Genomic DNA, 19700 nt, shown 5'->3' with positions numbered 1-19700 from the left:
ATTCACACAATCAGCTCTTGCTTTTATGTTTTTTTGGTTTACCGGATAAAAAAAAAAGAAGTCTATTTTTTTTTCCAAAAGGATATTTTACAGTTTACAAATCCTTATTCTATTCATTCATTCATTCATTCATAAAAAAAAGATTGTGAATTAACGCTTTTAAAATAATAACAAAAAAAACAACATCTATATTTCTTTTAACTGATTTTTTTTTAATATATATATATATATATATATATATATATATATATATATATATATATATATATATACATATTAATTAATTGGAAAATTGACGCGCGTCTTCTTCCTGGAGCAAAAGACGCGTCCATTGAATGGAAACGAACCCTTTTTCAATATGGTGTCATCAATAATATCAACGGATATTATTGTACGTAGCAAGAAAAAGACGGCACCCGTTAATAAAAAAAATACAGTTCGCAGTCGTAACCGTTCGCCTTCCATGTTGACAATTCTTTTGATCCATTCTTTGCTGATCTTGTGTTCGTTCCATGCAGAAATTCCATGGCGAAAGAACCCAAACCCACTCTTCGCAACCGCAGATGATTTACCCGCATGCCATCCAGTAAGTAATCTCAGCATCTTTCTTTTATTTCCGTATGAAAATCAAACCTTTTCGTCCATAAATAAATCAACCCCTAAACATGCTAGAGATTGCCTCAGTAAAAACAAATGACAAATGTCGAAAGGCGATATCACATCTCCGGGGAATAAAAAAGATAACAAAATGGGGGTGTACCAAATACTTATTTACATTTTATTTTGTAATTATTGTTTTATATTATTTTGTTTCAAAATTTCAGTCAAGCCAACAGTTTATTTACTATTTATTTATTGTTTTATTTTGTAAATTGTTGCATATCCCACGAACAAAAAATTAAAACCGACTCAGTCTTCTCTCTGATATCCTAAATATCTGCGTTTAATTAAAAAAAAAAATAATAATAAATGTTGATACTTATGCACTTATGATACCGTGCTAAAAGAATTATTTAGAAAGCCATTCTTAACATGGGGAGGGAAGGGAGCTTTGTAACTATTCTGTAGTTTCACCTAACAATTTAATAATAATAATAATAATAATAATAAAAGATATCATAAAACTTGAACTTAACTTGAAAATACGATTTTAAAATAATAATTACACGGTAACATAAGTGCACTAGCACCGAAATGTTTTTTAAAGTGAATTTCGTCGAAAAATTTAATTTGACAAAACAAATGTTCTACTTGAAATGCAACAATTTAGAAAAATCAAATAAGGCGAAATTGACTTTTAACGGTCCCCTCCTCCACGTCAATTAAGCGCGTATTGTTTCCGTTTTTATATAGTTTGCGTTGCCACCTGGACTTAGGGTTAATAGTGTGTGTATGCGTTTCATTCAACAAATGGTACGCCATACCATTGGTACGCTGGTACGGTACATTAGGGGGCCACCTTATTTTGGCAGTTTGGAATCTTAACTCCTTGTTCTAAGGGAGATAGATCTATTTTACTAAGAATTGTAAGAAAAAAAAAATTTTTTTTTCAACTATTTTAGTCAGAAATTTTAGTTACCTCTTTAGAACAATGAGTTAAGATTCTGAATTGCTCTTATTTTAAAGTAAACGCAGATGAGAAATTAGTCAATTTATATTTTTGTTTGTCACGGTGACATTTATTGGGTTCCTACTAGTATTTATGTTTTTTATTTTATATTTGGGCGATTATCAAAACTCCAAAGATGACTGTCGCATGTCAGCCATCTTCTTGTCATTCTAACCTAGCCATTTTCAAATTAAATAAACTCTAAAATAAGTTCAAACACCAAAACTTTATCCAGGTAGGTAGAAGAGTAACTTACCTTGCTTTTGGTTACATTTATTGGTACTAGTGCAGAGAGTGACCCGGACGTAAATAATAACGTTATTTAAAAAGCCATTCTTAACATGGGGAGGGTGCTATTCTATACTTCAACCTTACAATTGAATAAAAAAGCATATCATAAAACTTTAATTAAACGTGGAAATACGATTTAAAAAATAGCGCGGATCAGTGACACGGGGTGGAATTATTCGATATTTTTCACGAAATTTCTGACACACCCACCCAGCGGATCTGGACCACTCTCTGCACTAGCACCCATTTATTTGCTGTATATTTATTTCCCGCTTTCTTTGTTAATCAACGTAACAAATACCTGAAATCGTTTTATATTTAAATGCTTCCTCAACATTTTTAGTTGGGGGGGGGGCAGCCCCCAAAATGGACACTCTGGCAGTAGGCAAAAATAAAAATTGTCTACATCGACTAAGCACAAATTAACTTAAGTTTAACATCAGAACAGATACTACATTGTGATCTTAGCCCGAAATTTTATTTTCTGCTTGCGTTGCCCCGGGACCTGGATATTAAAACAGGAGTTAAAGTTTCGAAACAAAAATACAGAAAAATCTTAAAAAAAATTTGATGTAACCGTCATATTCCAAAATTACGTAAATTAATGACATTTTTTTTTTTTTTTTTGGAAGACAAATTTCATGACTAAGCGAGACGTAGTGTTTTGATTTAAATGTTTGATAAATAAGAGGGGAAACAACTCAATTCGAACTATCGATATCAAAATCGGCGTTGTAATGGATATAGTTTACTATTAAAATTGCTAAAAATCGTAAAAAAAGTATTACGTGATCAATTTAAGTGATTTTTGGAATATGACGCGTACGTATATCATAAAGATTTTTCTGTAATTTAGCTTCTTTTAAAATAGGTTTAATTGTAAATAAGCACCCGTTTTTGCTAAAATATATACTCGCACCCCATGCCACCATGTTGTTTGTGTATTAAATACACTTTTGTGACATGCTTGCATTATTTTAAAATATTTGATAGAAATTAGAAGTTCCGTAATTATTGGTTGTGAGTAAAGTAATAAGAGGACATTTACATTATCAAAAACAAATCAACAAATGATAACAGAACTTGAAATGTTTATAACTTATAATGCCGGTTGTGTGCAGTTCTAGGAGGTCCACTCTTTCAGGCTTTGCCTTCTTCTCTTTGAGAAGGGGGTTAGATTTTGTTGCTAATCGCCTTTTGTGCTTCAGAATTTATTTTCCAACATAGTCACCACAATTCTCAATGCAATGCACTTTTGCCAGGAATTTGATTACACATCTCTGCTTCTGATGCACATCCATGACAGGGGGTGCTTTCTTAGAGTCTCACACTGCCAATATCTGCAACAGATGAAACTTTTAGGTCATGAATGCATAAGTTCAGTCATCATAACAATGCAATTTGCAATCCACTCTGATCCATTCGGGCAAAATAAGGAGGTATTACTTTTAGAATGCTTCTCGTATTTACAGTGACATGTGGCAACGTTTGCTTATTGCAAACCTTACTGTGTAAACTCACCTTATGTAATAATGGCGCTTCTACAGAATTTGAATCAAACCAACTTTTGCAGAACTAAACCAAAAAGTTAGTTTTTAAAAAGAAAGAGGAGGTGGGGTCAAATATAAAATTGCCTCAGTCTAGAAAGATTTATTTCGTTGACAGTCCTGAAGTTTTTTTTTTTTTAATTTCTAAATTATTCAAAGTAGACGTTTTTTCTTTTCTTCAGTTTCAAATACTTGCTCATAATTGGTTAATTTGAGTCACATGAGGCAAATCTTTGATTGGTGGTGGGTATAAAAATTACTGTCAAAAACAATTGACTCGAAGGTAGGGATTCTATAAAAAACATTTTTTCTCAACTGGCAATACAATTTGAAACCAAGAATCAATTTCATCTAAAATTTGGGCGAAAACCAAGTGAAAAGGGTGAAGTATTTCAACGATCCCTATGCTACAATTGAATTGCCATTTGTGCTTTGAAAAACAAAATTATAAAAAAAGTCTTGTATAAAAAAAATTCTGTGACCAAAATTCTTGTTGAACTCGGGTATCTGCATAGAATTTTGAAGAGAACACTTTATTTAATCCACAGATGTAGTATTCTCTCATTCCATCAGCATGATTGGGTAGAAGTCCTAAGTAATTTGCAGTTGTATTTTGGGTGTTGCCTGCACTGAGGATTGAACCATCAACCTCCAGAAGAGTGTTATTTTACAACTGAATTTCACTGCACCATGGGTTCTAGTGTTGGGACGATTCCTAATTTTTATACGATTCCGATTCCAGGAAAATATTGATTAACGATTCCGATACCAAGTACGATTCCGATTCCGATTCCTAGGGAATTATTGTTTTGAAATACACCAGGTAGTTTTATACTTATGGTCGGTAGTTCCCAAATATGTTCCCTAACTTTGGAAGAGATATTTTATGTCTACACCGTCGTGTTTTGGTTTAAATAAAATTATTATATAGTAAACTAAACGGAAAAATTAGCAAAATTTATTTTAGAGAAAATTTATTTTACTTAATTGGAATACAGAAAAAAAAACAAAGAAAATAGAATTTATCCTTCAGAGCAAAAACAAATAAAATAGAATTTATATAACAGAACAAAAACAAGAAAATTAGAGAATTCATTATTTTGGTCCTCATAATTTACAGATTTAATGAATTAAATAAAAAAAATATAGCGGAAGAGAAAGAAAATATATACTAATTAAATATAAAAAAAGATAAATATTTAATTTAATAATTTATAAATGAACGTGCGTAATGAAAAAAACAATATACCACGTGACATGGCGCTGTAGATACAAAATAACCCTTCCAAAGTTAACGACCATATTTGAGAAATACCATTAATCGAAAGTTTTTGTGTTTTATACCAAAAGATAGGTATAGCGAAAAGTTACAAGTAAAGGAATTTCAAAAACGATTTTTTGTTTGGCTATTGATAGTTGTATTTGTGACGGCAGTTCTTCAGACCTCCATAATCACAAAGAGTAGTTAACACCTATTGTTTTTTCTTACTTTTCATTACTTTTACACGTTGTTTCTAACGTGAAGAATAAATTTAGGCAAACTAATTTTGAAATAGAGTATATCAAAGGAACACATATAAAAATGATACCACTATAAAAAACAAATGAAATACTAGATAAAATTAAGCAAAAATAGTTACCAAAATTACAGAAAAAGATAAAACAAAACAAAAAATGGTGAAGTTTGTTGAGTGAAATGAATTATTGAAAGAAAATTAATTGAACTAATAGAAATGTTAAATAAAAAAATGTCACATTTCAATATTTTTTTAATTATTAAATTCTCAGGGTTGTCGAAATTAAAAATTAAGTGATTTTTTTAAATTAGATTTATTTCGAAGCTTGTTACCTTGAAAAATACATTTTAAACCCTGTTTTTTTTATAAATAAATTGAAAAAAAAAACACAATTAAAAAAAATTAATTGATAATTGAAACTTTAAAAACATTAAACATGAAAAATTACTTATCTCACAAATTAACATCCAATAAAGTAGATCCAGTCTTCATACAGGAATTCGGTTATAATAAATATATCTTTCCCAAACTTAAAAATTAAATCTTTTTTTTTTTTGGAGAGAGAGTGCTTTAAAATCGCCGGGGAATGCCGCCTAAAATTTTAAAGAAGTAAATTTTAGGAGTTTAGTGCCTTTCAAAGACGGTTATCATAATTTATCATCCTTTAATTTCCTTTTTTCCTCCCCCACACCTTTCCATGTGGTTCAGTAGTTAACCAGTGCTCCTGTTGCTGTCAGTCAGCTATCTTTACCTAAGTTTTAATTTCTAGTTAAAAGAATTTTTCATGAATAGAATCAGCATTTTTAAAAATTATTATTTTAGTTGTATATATTGTATTTACTCTTTGAAGTTAAGGAAGGTTAAAAAAATTGGTGACTTAGGCAAAAAAAAAAAGACACTGCGGTTTCGACCCTCACTAATAAAACTGCTCTGAGTGACTAGTTGGTAATTTTTTGTTCCTTTTCTTTTTTATTTTGCTCCTCCAATTCATTTGGATGCTTCATAGTTAAATGTTTTAACATGTTGGTTGTGGTCATGTTAGATGGTTTTGTTCTTCACGATATTTTAATTTGACAGACTTTGCAAATGGCTTTCAACTCATGATCTTCATCAACTTCAAAAAGTTTCCAGGCAAGACGTTTTTTGGACTTTGAGGCCATATTAGAAAATTCAGTTTATCTGTAAAAACAAATTTACTATTAAATTTTGTTTTAAAGCTAGTCACTTATTTGGATAATTAATTGATAATAATCTGCTAAAAAAGACAAAAAGAAAAAATATAAAGGGATGGAGCGGTAAATTGTACCAACCAGTAGTTAACAAAAAAAACAAAAACTTATAGAATTTAATTTTTGAAACCAATGTATAAAAGTTTACATAATAAAATGCAAATATGCATTTCTTTTGAATTTTTTTTTTTTTTTTGGTTGACTGTGTTCAATTCACACATGGTTGATGCGGTTCAATATTGCTAAACTATAAGTCTTAAGTAACATTCTATTTATAAATACTTTTTAAAATGAAATTATTTAATTAATCGTAAATATTATTTAGACACAAAAATTAATTGATTACAACACCTTTTAAAAAATATATATTAATTTCTTTTTCGTTCGGCAAAAAACTGTGTCAAACACTTTTTTTAAAATTTTCAATTTAAAATTCTAGAAAAAAGATTATATTATTCTGCTTTTAATATAATCAAATTCAGGGTTTTATCTTTCTGGAGAAAAAAATTTAAAAAATGGATTTTATTTCAATGAAATTTAAAAAAAAAAACAACTTGACTGAATTGAATTAATTACCCTTAAATTAACGAAGGGGTTATTTAATAACTTTAGGTTTGGAAGAGATAGGTATGGGGTCGGTTTTTTTGAAACTTCAAAAGAAGCTGACTACTGTCCAAATTTTGCGAAATAATACAACGTGATCAATTTCATTTTAGAGATATTTCTTTCAAAAGCCTTCTTTTAAAAAAAGAAAAAAAAGTATATTGTTCTATTAAACCTTTTACTGTTTAAATAATTTGACTTTGCTCGTTTTAAGAAAATATAAGTTGAAAAAGCATTTTCATTCACTATTAGAAGATTTGTCAGTAAAAAAAACAGTCGTCAAAAAGATAAGCGTTTTTTTTATTTATTTTTACTCGCAATGTAGAGCCCTGCATACTTCTTTTCAAGTTAACTCTTTTGTAGTTTTGATCACAATAGATCTGAATGAATGAACCTTGTAAGGGAGGGGGCACTAAGAATTGCCCTGTTAATAATGAATTTCTTTGGTTTCTTTTTATAACATGCTACATTTCTCTCTTGCAGTTAGAAATATCAGGAATTTTTTTTTCTTTTTTTCAACATCAGACTAAAAGAATCGTAATGAAGGAATCGGAAAATTAAGGTATTTTTTAACGATGCGATTCCGATTCCGATATCTCCCAAAATACACGATTCTTACGATTAACGATTCCGATTCCGGTTAATCGTCCCACCACTAGTTCTAACATTCAAAATGGAAACAGTAGTCCGATGAATCCAAATAATACGAATAATCAATCCTCATCTAAAAAATTTCAGAACTGTAACTTTATCTTTCGCCACAATAACTTTGACCTTTCTCCAGATTTTGTCTTTTTATCTTCTAAAAATTGTCTCCAGGTAACAAATCTTTTTTTTGCTTCTATAACAAAAAATTTGTAAAGTTAAAATTTGTCGCTTCATGTCTAATTTTTATACATCTTCATCTGAATATGGAAAGGAGCTGTTTTCTCCTTAACTCCAGCAAAAAACAAAGGTTATGGTATGATATTTTTACCATAAATCCTGCATTGTCAGACAAACTCCAATATTTATCCCATCACCGCGTCATGTTGCATCCTTATTCCTGTTTTACAAGAATTTTAATGGAACGTGCTCTGATAAATTTGTGCTCCTTTACGTACATACCTCCCTGACTAACTTAATAAGCAGCAAAATCTCACCCCTTTATTATTGAGGCCCCTAGATTCTGGAAAGCCTTTTACTTTAATAGTTTCTTCTCAAACTGCTAGACTTTGGAATCACCCCCCCCCTGTTTCCTGCTTTCCTGACTGTACTAGATGCTAAAATTTAAATGTCATCATCATCATATCATATGAATCCAAAGATTCTATTGTTGACATTGGTTTCCTCGATAATTTTCTAGTCAGAATTCTTTCTTGAAAAACATTAGGTACTTACGGGAGGGACCATGTGAAGGTTGCCAGCATCCTAAATAAGTGATTTTTGTGGAACGGGTTTTCAGTTCATTTTGCTAATCATTAGACCAATAGAAAGGAAGTGTGGAATTTGTTTTGTAGTCCTGATACAACACTCCCAAGGATTAGCTTTTTGAGGGATGGCATGAGGTGCGAGTAACGGACACTTTAACTTTTATTTTGATATCCATGTCCCGGGCAATGCAACGATTTGAGGTATTTGTTATGTTAACAAAAAAGGTAGGAGGGGTGTGTGAAAAATACAACAAATAAATGTAACCAAACGCAATATGAATTACTGTTCTACCTACAGGGATAAAGTTTTGAGGTTTTAACATATTTTAAAGTTTTTTTTTTTTTCTAAGACAATACTAGTGTCCACTCTGTTCAGTTAGAATTTAGGATGTACTGTTTGGCAAATTGACTGATTACCAGATTTTCTAATGCCGATTTATCAGCAAATTTTATCGTCATAAATGATACTAATATTAATTAAATTATATTGTAAACGAAGACAAGTTAACTTCTTCTTTTGCTTGCTAGTGAAAACTTATCGAATAGACCTGCATCGTCTACACCATATCAAATGAGAGGCATGTCGCGCTGTTAACATGTAGACTTTTATAACTGCACTGAATTCGAGGCAAATAGGTGTAAGCATATGGAAAATTTCACTCCTTTCTCTTCCTGTCAAATTAACATTTTTTTTTTTTTACTTTAAATCATTTGTCAAAGAAAATTATTACTTCACCTTTCAGTTTTCATGTTGAAGAATTGTACAGTAAATTACGTCGATGGGTGAACTGAAAATAAAGCATTCTTCATCAGTCATATTCTTGTTCCTCAGTTTTGAACTCCTGCTACCATTACATATTTTTATTTTTCTGGTTTAGATAATAAGCGTTGCCTTAAGGAGAAGTGCTTTCCGACTCCCTGGAAGACCTCATCAGTTTGCCCTGTATTTAAGAATTCAGGTGATAAGTCATCTCCCTCTCAGTACAGACCAATAAGTCTCCTGTGTGTTATGAGTAAGTTGCTGGAATGCATATCAAATAGAGAAATAGTCAACCACCTCAGCAGGAATAACCTTCTTAGTGACACACAATATGGTTTCCGCTCTGCAAGATCTACCGCAGATGTGCTGTCGGTTATATCTCACAGGATTAGTGAATCTCTTGACAAAGGCTTCCTTTCTAAGGCAATTGCTCTTGACATATCAAAAGACTTCGACAAGGTATGGCATAAGGGTCTACTTCACAAGATTTCCAGCTACGGTATAACTGGAAATGTTTTCTCAATCATTAAATCATTTCTCTCCGATAGGCTCATAAGAGTAGTGGTCGATGGACAAAAATCAGAGGCCTGCAGTATTAATGCTGGAGTCCCTCAGGTGTCCATCCTGGGCCCAACTCTCTTCCTGATCTACATCAATGATCTCCCTAAACACATACTTAAATCATTCGTTGATATCTATGCTGATGACACGACAATCTACAGCAACACATCAAAGGCTGTAAATGACAAAGTTCTCCCTGATTCTCTCTCCTGTGATCTCGAATGCGTGGTTCAGTGGGGGAAGACATGGCTGGTTACCTTTAATGCATCTAAAACCAAACTCCTATCCTTACATCATCAACGCACTGATCCCCATCTGGCTCTCGTCTGGGAGAGGCCCCGTGTTTTGACAAGCTTCTGGGTTTGACCTTTACTCCTGATCTGAAATGGAACACGTACATCAAGTCTGTTGCCAAGGTCGCTGGAAAGATGGTGGGATCCTTCTACCGCTCCAGAAGATATCTCACTACTGATGCAATTCTCTATCTATATAAAAGCCAAGTATGTCCAAGGATGGAATACTGCTGCCATATCTGGGCAGGAGCTGCTAAAAACAGCCTATCCTGCCTTGACAGAGTACAAAATAGATTTCGTGGCTTAGTGGGGGATGCCCCTTTTCTCTACCTTGCAATCTCTCTCCCACAGAAGAGACGTTGCGAGCCTATCCTTGTTTTATTGTTATTTCCATGGCAGGTGCTCGTCTGAACTCCAATCTCTGGTCCCCCCTCGCCAATCTTTCATGAAAAATACTCATCTAGCCGAATCCACTGTGAAAAATTTCCCCCACTCTTTATCTGTGCCTAAATCAAAACGTGGATTCCATGAACAAAGCTTCTTTCTTAGAACTGCACGCCTGTGGAACTCTGTTCCATCTGCCTGCTTTCCACCTGACTACAACTTGGATGTGTTCAAGTCCAACGTTAACAAATTCCTAATGAACCGCCCCCTTAAGTAAACACTTCATCAAATCTCCACACTAATGTAAAGTACTTGCAATAACCCTTATCCCTGAGTGGCTTCCGGACCTTGATAAGTGGTGACCACTGTGTAAAAAAAAAAAAGAGATGTTTTATTGGCATAAATTACTAATTAGATATAAGTAATCTAAATACATTTTAATTTAGGCAATAATTTGTTAAAAAAACTTATATGGGGAACCGTTTCGTCTGAACTCCAATCTCTGGTCCCCTCTCGCCAATCTTTCATGAAAAACACCCATCTAGCCGAATCCACTGTGAAAAATTTCCCCCACTCTTTATCTGTGCCTAAATCAAAACGTGGATTCCATGAACAAAGCTTCTTTCTTAGAACTGCACGCCTGTGGAACTCTGTTCCATCTGCCTGCTTTCCACCTGACTACAACTTGGATGTGTTCAAGTCCAACGTTAACAAATTCCTAATGAACCGCCCCCTTAAGTAAACACTTCATCAAATCTCCACACTAATGTAATGTACTTGCAATAACCCTTATCCCTGAGTGGCTTCCGGACCTTGATAAGTGGTGACCACTGTGTAAAAAAAAAAAAAAAAAAAAAAAAAAATGTTTTATTGGCATAAATTACTAATTAGATATAAGTAATATAAATACATAAAAATTAACTAAATATTGACAACATTCAACTATTACAGCAACCAGTTTCTACTGGAAGTATATTGATGTCAATCCCAAAAATACAGCTGCTTACAAGTTATGTCAAACCATCACATCAAAGGGTGGCAAATCAGCAAAATCTTTTCCGACGACTAATATGTCAAACCATCACATCAAAGGGTGGCAAATCAGCAAAATCTTTTACGACGACTAATATGTTAAACCATCACATCAAAGGGTGGCAAATCAGCAAAATCTTTTACGACGACTAATATGTCAAACCATCACATCAAAGGGTGGCAAATCAGCAAAATCTTTTCCGACGACTAATATGTCAAACCATCACATCAAAGGGTGGCAAATCAGCAAAATCTTTTCCGACGACTAATATGTCAAACCATCACATCAAAGGGTGGCAAATCAGCAAAATCTTTTACGATGACTAATATGTCAAACCATCACATCAAAGGGTGGCAAATCAGCAAAATCTTTTACGACGACTAATATGTTAAACCATCACATCAAAGGGTGGCAAATCAGCAAAATCTTTTACGATGACTAATATGTCAAACCATCACATCAAAGGGTGGCAAATCAGCAAAATCTTTTCCGACGACTAATATGTCAAACTATCACATCAAAGGGTGGCAAATCAGCAAAATCTTTTCCGACGACTAATATGTCAAACCATCACATCAAAGGGTGGCAAATCAGCAAAATCTTTTCCGACGACTAATATGTCAAACCATCACATCAAAGGGTGGCAAATCAGCAAAATCTTTTACGATGACTAATATGTCAAACCATCACATCAAAGGGTGGCAAATCAGCAAAATCTTTTACGACGACTAATATGTTAAACCATCACATCAAAGGGTGGCAAATCAGCAAAATCTTTTCCGACGACTAATATGTCAAACCATCACATCAAAGGGTGGCAAATCAGCAAAATCTTTTACGACGACTAATATGTTAAACCATCACATCAAAGGGTGGCAAATCAGCAAAATCTTTTACGACGACTAATATGTTAAACCATCACATCAAAGGGTGGCAAATCAGCAAAATCTTTTCCGACGACTAATATGTCAAACCATCACATCAAAGGGTGGCAAATCAGCAAAATCTTTTCCGACGACTAATATGTTAAACCATCACATCAAAGGGTGGCAAATCAGCAAAATCTTTTCCGACGACTAATATGTTAAACCATCACATCAAAGGGTGGCAAATCAGCAAAATCTTTTCCGACGACTAATATGTCAAACCATCACATCAAAGGGTGGCAAATCAGCAAAATCTTTTCCGACGACTAATATGTTAAACCATCACATCAAAGGGTGGCAAATCAGCAAAATCTTTTCCGACGACTAATATGTCAAACCATCACATCAAAGGGTGGCAAATCAGCAAAATCTTTTCCGACGACTAATATGTTAAACCATCACATCAAAGGGTGGCAAATCAGCAAAATCTTTTACGACGACTAATATGTTAAACCATCACATCAAAGGGTGGCAAATCAGCAAAATCTTTTCCGACGACTAATATGTTAAACCATCACATCAAAGGGTGGCAAATCAGCAAAATCTTTTCCGACGACTAATATGTTAAACCATCACATCAAAGGGTGGCAAATCAGCAAAATCTTTTCCGACAACTAATATGTCAAACCATCACATCAAAGGGTGGCAAATCAGCAAAATCTTTTCCGACGACTAATATGTTAAACCATCACATCAAAGGGTGGCAAATCAGCAAAATCTTTTACGATGACTAATATGTCAAACCATCACATCAAAGGGTGGCAAATCAGCAAAATCTTTTACGACGACTAATATGTTAAACCATCTTAGAAATGTTCATTCAAAAGAAGCAAAATTTGCGGATAAGAAAAGGAAGCTCAACAAATATTCAAAGACGGGCATCCCGGGAACAAGTGGCAGCAACTACAAGCCTCCAGTGAAACCCCCCAAACTATTATAGTCAATATTGCCCCCCCCCAAAAAAAAAAAACAAAGTCTTGGATAATAATGACTACAGGTCACAAGAGATCCACAATCTGATAAAAGAAATGATTGCTGTTGATATTCAACCATATTCTGTAACATCTGATATTGGATTTAATAAGCTTAGCATTCCATAAAAAAGTACTTCATTGCAAAATAATTTTTGATATATTTACCAAAAGTAAAACAAAAATTCAACTCTCTATTGCTGAAATAAGCAGCATTTCATGGACTACAGACATTTGGACAGCTACAACCGATAATGCCCCCTTTCTGAGTTTGACAGGTCATTGACTTTCAAATGACTTTGAACAGTGCAGAACTGTGCTTAGAATTGTTCCATTCCCTGGTGCACACACAGGTGCAAGAATAAGTGAAGAATTGCACAATGTTCTGGATGAGTATAAAATCTTCAACAAAATGTTCTTAGTCTTGCAGGATTAAAAACAACAAAAAGCTTTTGTAATGTGAGCTGTTAAGATTTTTACCTTAACAACTTATCAATGGAGACTTGTTTGAAAAAATATCCAATTCCTGAGCCCATTTGAAGAAATCACCAAAGAAGCAAGTCACAGAACATCAACCATATCAGTGATATCTACAAATTTAGATGTGAGGTTATTTCTGTCAAAAGCTGTCCAATCTAATTCTAGTATTTTCGACTTTAGTCGAATCCATTTTATCATTGTTGAACAATTCACGTTATCAATGGAAACAAGATTTTCATCCTATTTAAATGATAAAAACTTGTGTCTGTCTACTCTGCATGATTCAAATATAAAATTTCAAACATTGGCATCGAAGAATTGGATTCTACATCTACTTTCCACTCCTGATAATGAAGCAAAATCGGCAAGGTACATGACCCTGATGAGGGTCAAGAAGTACGAACATGGTAATTACGACATGGAAACTTTGAAAACAACTGACAAAAAAGTAACCAGTAAAAATGTCACAAAAGATGCTTTCATCACTGAAGACAATAGAAAGTAAAAGTACAATTATTTCTGATTCAATTTTGAATTTCATTTTTGAGGTGTGAAAAGTGAACATTGCATCATTTATAACAGCAAAATTGCATTGATGGACAATTTTTGATGTATCATCAAATAAAATTGAATTAAATGACAGTAAATATGAACATTCAATACAATTCTATACATAATGATTATTATACCCATTTTTTAAAAACAATTCCAGCTGCAACTTACTTTATTATAAGTCGATGAAAATGCTGATATATTCAATTTTTAGGTCAGAAATAAAGTACCAAACGTCATAAACATATACTAATTTAAAAATCACATATCACAAAAAGTATTAAAAGATGTGGATCTGGAATATTACATGCCTAATCAATATATATTGTAGAATGCTATATCCAAATGTTGGCTCTTTATACCATGTACTTCTTAAATAGTATCCTCAAGACTATGTAATAATTTTATGTGTTTTTCACTTTGTTTATCATGGTGATGTAATTAAGTAAACATGCTCAACATCAATTTAACTTTAATAAAAGAGAGCTGTACGTTATCAACGATAGAAGTCTGTATACAATTGGTATTTGCGATTCTGTTGAATTCTTCACTTGGCACTGATCATATTCATCCATTTCAGTTCCCTCAACCCCTTCCTTAGTCAAACACAGAAAAAAAACTTCAGTTGTCCTTAATGCTTGTGGTACAAATCACTTGTTTTGTTTATTAAATTGTTAGGGGAAAATGTAGACTAGTTTAAAAAAAAAAGCAGCCTCTCCTCCACATTAAGATATGGGTTTCCAAAAAATCTCTGCATAAGTACTAATTTCTTTTAACATATTTATTTTATTTTTGTATTGACTTTGTTCAAGTTAACGCTGTGATTGTTTAGAAATGATTTATTTCCAGTTGCAGCCTCTCCTCCACTTATTAAGATATGGGTCTCCAAAAATTGTCTACATAAGTACTATTGTTTTTTTATTGTTTTAACTCTGTTCTCTGAGAAAATATTTTCTTGGAAACTGCAATATTGAAAAGCCATGCAAATGAAATCTGTGCAATGTATATTTCATTTTGCTCATTTCTTTTGGTTTTATCAACACGAGTAGAGTTAAACGTGGGGTCAGTGTTTTTAAAGTGTGCAAAATCCAGCTCTTCAAAAGAAAGCAGTCTGTCAATAGAATTACCTGTAAATTTTGTTCTACTTCATGGATAAGAGCTAGAGAATCGTTTGTGACAGAACACCATAGATTTTGACTATGGAGCTATTAAACCTGACATAGTGATATGGAACAAGGAGAAAGAAGCAACCTTAGTAGAAGTTAGTGTCCCCAATGATGCTGGGTTAAAAAAAAGCTGACAAGGAAAAGATAACAAAATGCCAAGATCTTGTACAACATGAAAAAGAAACTGGAATCTTAGGAAGATCTCCATCATTCCAGTAATTATAGGAGCAATTGGACTCATGAAAAAGAATTTAAAGAACTACCTGGTAAATATATACCCAGTGAACCAAGTGCAAAAGAAGTACAAATAATTGCACTTAAAGGAATGATTAGAATCTTAAAAAGAGGGCATGTATGAGTTAGCGGGTAAATGTATGTCATCTCGTAGAATGCTCCATCCCCAGTTAGAACAAAATGATAAGAAAATAAAAAAAAGAGGGAAGTAATATCTTAGTGAGGGGGGGGGTGCTTATCAGACTGAAGATCGTGGCCAATGAGCTGATTATGTCCACTTGTCAGTTTTGCGGCTAATGTCCTCCTAGAGTGTCCCTTTTTCTGGGGAGCTGGTTTTCCCCACATTAAAAACGACCTTGTGTCACATTTTGTTCTCATAAGGAAGCAAATAAATAAGAATTAGTGGCGAGATTACAACTATATGAGAACCGTTAAATATATTGGTTGAATTGTAAAATTGGCACTGTTGAAGTGTCTCATCTATTTCGCTTTGTTTTGACTCGCATTATTAATTGAATTTAATTTCTTTTCTGGAAATACTTTAATTATTCTAATATATATTTTTTTCAATATTCAAATCGCTACAGAAAAAACAATGTTTTTTTTTGTTTTTTTTTTGTTAAAAAAACTTAGGATACATTTTGATATAGCAATCCCAGCTCAAAATTTTATGTTAGGCAGAGTTATTGCGTCGACATTTATCCGATCTTTTGAGTTGGGATAAAGTATTATTTTATCGTTCCTATTCGCAAGGGAGTAGCAACGAGACTATAAGTTGGGTAATTGTTAAGATCAACGGCGCAAACAGAATGCGATACAAAATTGTAGGCAATAATTTGTTAAAAAACTTATATGGGGAACCGTTTCGAGTTAAAACCTTTTATTATGCATCCAATTGGAAGAAGAATACGTATGAAATGTGTAACTATGCTATTATCGAAAATTGAACAATTTAGTGCATTTTGTTCATGTATTTTTTTTGTATTGCTTGATACGAAGAAAAATATTAAACGTCATTTTTTTTCTATTACTACAAAGTACTTACATTGGTTTTTAACTCTAAACCGTTCTTAATGTTCTAATCTTTAAAAAAAACTTTACACCGTCGGTCTTTATGTTTATCCCGAGTTTGCACTTGTGGAGAACCAATCAAGAGCGACACGTATTTATTGCCACTTTTTAGTTGAGATGCCCCCCACCCCCACTTTTGTTTGATATTAGAACTGAATAGGACAATATTAGACGGGGGGGGGGGTTGTTTATCTAGCACCCCCCCCCCAATAAAAAGCAGTCTTGGTATTTTGATCCTCGGCATCCAAAATCAGATTTAGAGCATTCCTGTAATCGTCCCTGTTGATTGCAGTGTAATACTAGTTCTGTGCAGTTCTAGGAGGTCCACCCTCCCAGACTTTGCCTTCTTTTTTTGAAAAGGGATTAGTTTATTGCTAATCGCCCGAGATGCCCTTACCGGGGAATGCTGACGGGGCTACCCAGGCACATTTTGCAGGTCAGAGTACCCCTCCTCGCGAGCGCTAACTTCTCAAATCCCACTTTCCGACCCTGATGTCACACAGTTCTTGAAGTAGGAGAAAACTAATACCCCCCCCCCCAAAAAAAAAAATAATGCATTCTACATGTGCCAAAAATTAAAATTGTCTGATATGAGAATCACGATAATCATGTGTGTGTGTGTGTGTGTTTTTTTTTTTAATGGTGACTAGAATTTACCGGATGGGGGACGGAAACCATTAACCACACAACAGTACAACTACTACATTAGTCCAGGATGACGAGGCCGAAAGCCTAAATTCGATCTCGACTCATCTACAAGTGTAAGACAATCATAATGGTAGGCATTATTTTACGAACATTTTCTCGAAAAATGAATGCGTGAGAATCATAAAATCTACGTGGGATAATAATTGTTTGCGTCACACAATATTTACATTTTTTAGCGAGAATTGTTTTGACACAAATCAAAATAAATTTGAACAACAGTCGATTTCTCATTTCGAGCACATGAGTGCAATTATCGAGAAATACGCGCATTTCGATGAATTTTCGATACTTGTTATAGTCGATGAATCGAAATTTTAAACATATCGGTTTTAGGCAAAAACAATATTACGTACTTTATTGTCGAAAATAGTAATATATCCAAAAATTCCGAAAAATCATCGAGTAGAACACCTGATTGTGTTTTTAATAATAATAAAAAGTCTATCGCTTATAGGCAACAAATATTGCAGCCATGAACAAGTAATCTAAAATATTCCTTTCTGAGTTATGTCCCCTGTGTATAGCCTCCTATTGCCTAAGAAAATAAAATCGATCTGTCGACTAAGCACTGAATTTTCTAGTTAGAGAACAAAGTAACCATTTTTTTTTTTTTTTTTTTCAAAGAAAAAATGGTTCTTCTGAGTTATCCTTGGACTTTTATAAAGATAGCAATTATTTTTTTCCGGCCTATTTCATATTTCAGTGTTTCACACGATGAAACTAATGATTGTATTTGAATGGTTGTAATGCCATTTTTTATTTTTAAATTAATGTTTTATACATTGAGTAAATTTTAGTGATTATGAAGAAAACATGCCGTTCAATCGAAATAATTGTGACTGAAATAGAAATGAACTTGAAATACCTTTATTTTTTTTTTGCGTAGATCTGTTTAAAAAGATATGAAATGAAAACGTATTATTGTTACGTTGATCCGCTACCGCGTAACATCCTTACAATGTTTATGATTATCGAGGGTCCTCATTTTAGGGTCCACCATTTGTTTCCCTCAAATCCTTTCGTGTATTCGCATCTTTTTACACTTTTCTTCCAATTTTATTTCTTTTGTTTTAATAACCGGAAAGAAAAAATAAATAAATAATACGGAGACTACTACCGATGTTCGTTTACGTTTTAAAATGCATTTTTGAATAATACAAAAAGGTAATACTTTAAATCGTTTTTGTATATTTGATCGATGTCTTGAATATTTTGGGGTGATTAAAAAATGGGGTTATCTCTATTTTTGTTATAAATATAAATTTGTTTAATAATAAAAAATGGTCTTGCAATTTAAATCTCTTTGCAGTAATTCATACAAACATGGGCAGTAACATCAAACAAGCCGAATGTGATCATGTGTCTCAAACACGCCTTCATTTTCGAAAGAAAACCGAAACCTCATCGTTTTTATTTTCCTCACAAAAAACACAAAATTAGGTGCTTCTATATATATATATATTGTAACGACAAACATTGAATTTCAAGTAAAACAAATTGTACCTAGGTAATTGTCAAATCGTAACATATCCAAAGATTATGGAAAACGATGAGGTAGAAAAATAATCATTACTGAAAAACAGTTTCCAATAAAATTTAGATGAGGAATTAAATTTGTTCGACATTTTGAATTACGTCACGTGACGTAAGCAATAGAACTTAATTATCTTCCTTGTTAATTCTCTTCTGTCACAAATTTCTGTTTTCATTAATAATTACCGTTTTTCGTAATTTTTGGATATGTTACTATTTGAGACCTAATTACGTAGGTATCATTTGTTTCGCTTGAAATTCAATATTTTTTCATTATTATAATATAGAAGCGCCCACATTTCGTTCAAAATTGATTTTCAATTCTTTATATTTCTCCTCATTTAAAAAATTATTGGAGTAGAAGGCTTTCTTACACCTAGGGATTTCTACTGTGTAGGGGTGGGATTTAGCTTTGTCGGGTTTGTCGAGGGATTTACGTCGAGGGGGTACAAGTACTTGTAGTTCGTCAGAGCATTCACCATCAAAATACTTGTAGAACAAGCAGAGGGATGGGACAGAGGCTGAAGCTTAGATGACAGCTCAAGACCTATCAGATTAGCGACTCTCTTTTGAACCCTGTCCAGGAGTGAGACACAAGCAGCAGATGCGTCAGACCAAATGTGACAACATTATTCCATACATGGGCGAATGGTGGCCTTATATAGAGGTACAGGATACTTTCAGGCGTAAGTAGCTTTCTAGCATGGTAGAGAGAGCCCACCTTCTTCACAGCAGTCTTGGCAATGCTTTTAATGTATCTGTTCCAACTCATGTTCCCTGTGAACGTTCGGCTGAGGAGTTTAAAGGAAGTACTTTCAGG

At 33.3% G+C, this 19700-nt stretch overlaps 1 protein-coding gene across 1 annotated transcript in view; it reads left to right on the top strand.

Annotated features, from left to right (window-relative positions):
• Positions 1-235: 235 nt before the first annotated feature.
• LOC145297487 (endosome/lysosome-associated apoptosis and autophagy regulator family member 2-like) overlaps positions 236-19700 on the top strand; it is a 305309-nt gene continuing 285844 nt past the window's right edge. The window contains exon 1 of the mRNA XM_080143369.1: positions 236-586. Within this exon, the coding sequence (XP_079999495.1) occupies positions 359-586 (228 nt within the window). The 5' untranslated portion in view covers positions 236-358. The remainder of the gene's footprint in view (positions 587-19700) is intronic.

Source organism: Euprymna scolopes, chromosome 18, assembly GCF_053919585.1.
Source record: "Euprymna scolopes isolate OS-2025 chromosome 18, ASM5391958v1, whole genome shotgun sequence".
In the NCBI taxonomy this organism is placed as follows: domain Eukaryota; kingdom Metazoa; phylum Mollusca; class Cephalopoda; order Sepiida; family Sepiolidae; genus Euprymna; species Euprymna scolopes.
This window is presented reverse-complemented; position numbering and strand designations above follow the sequence as displayed.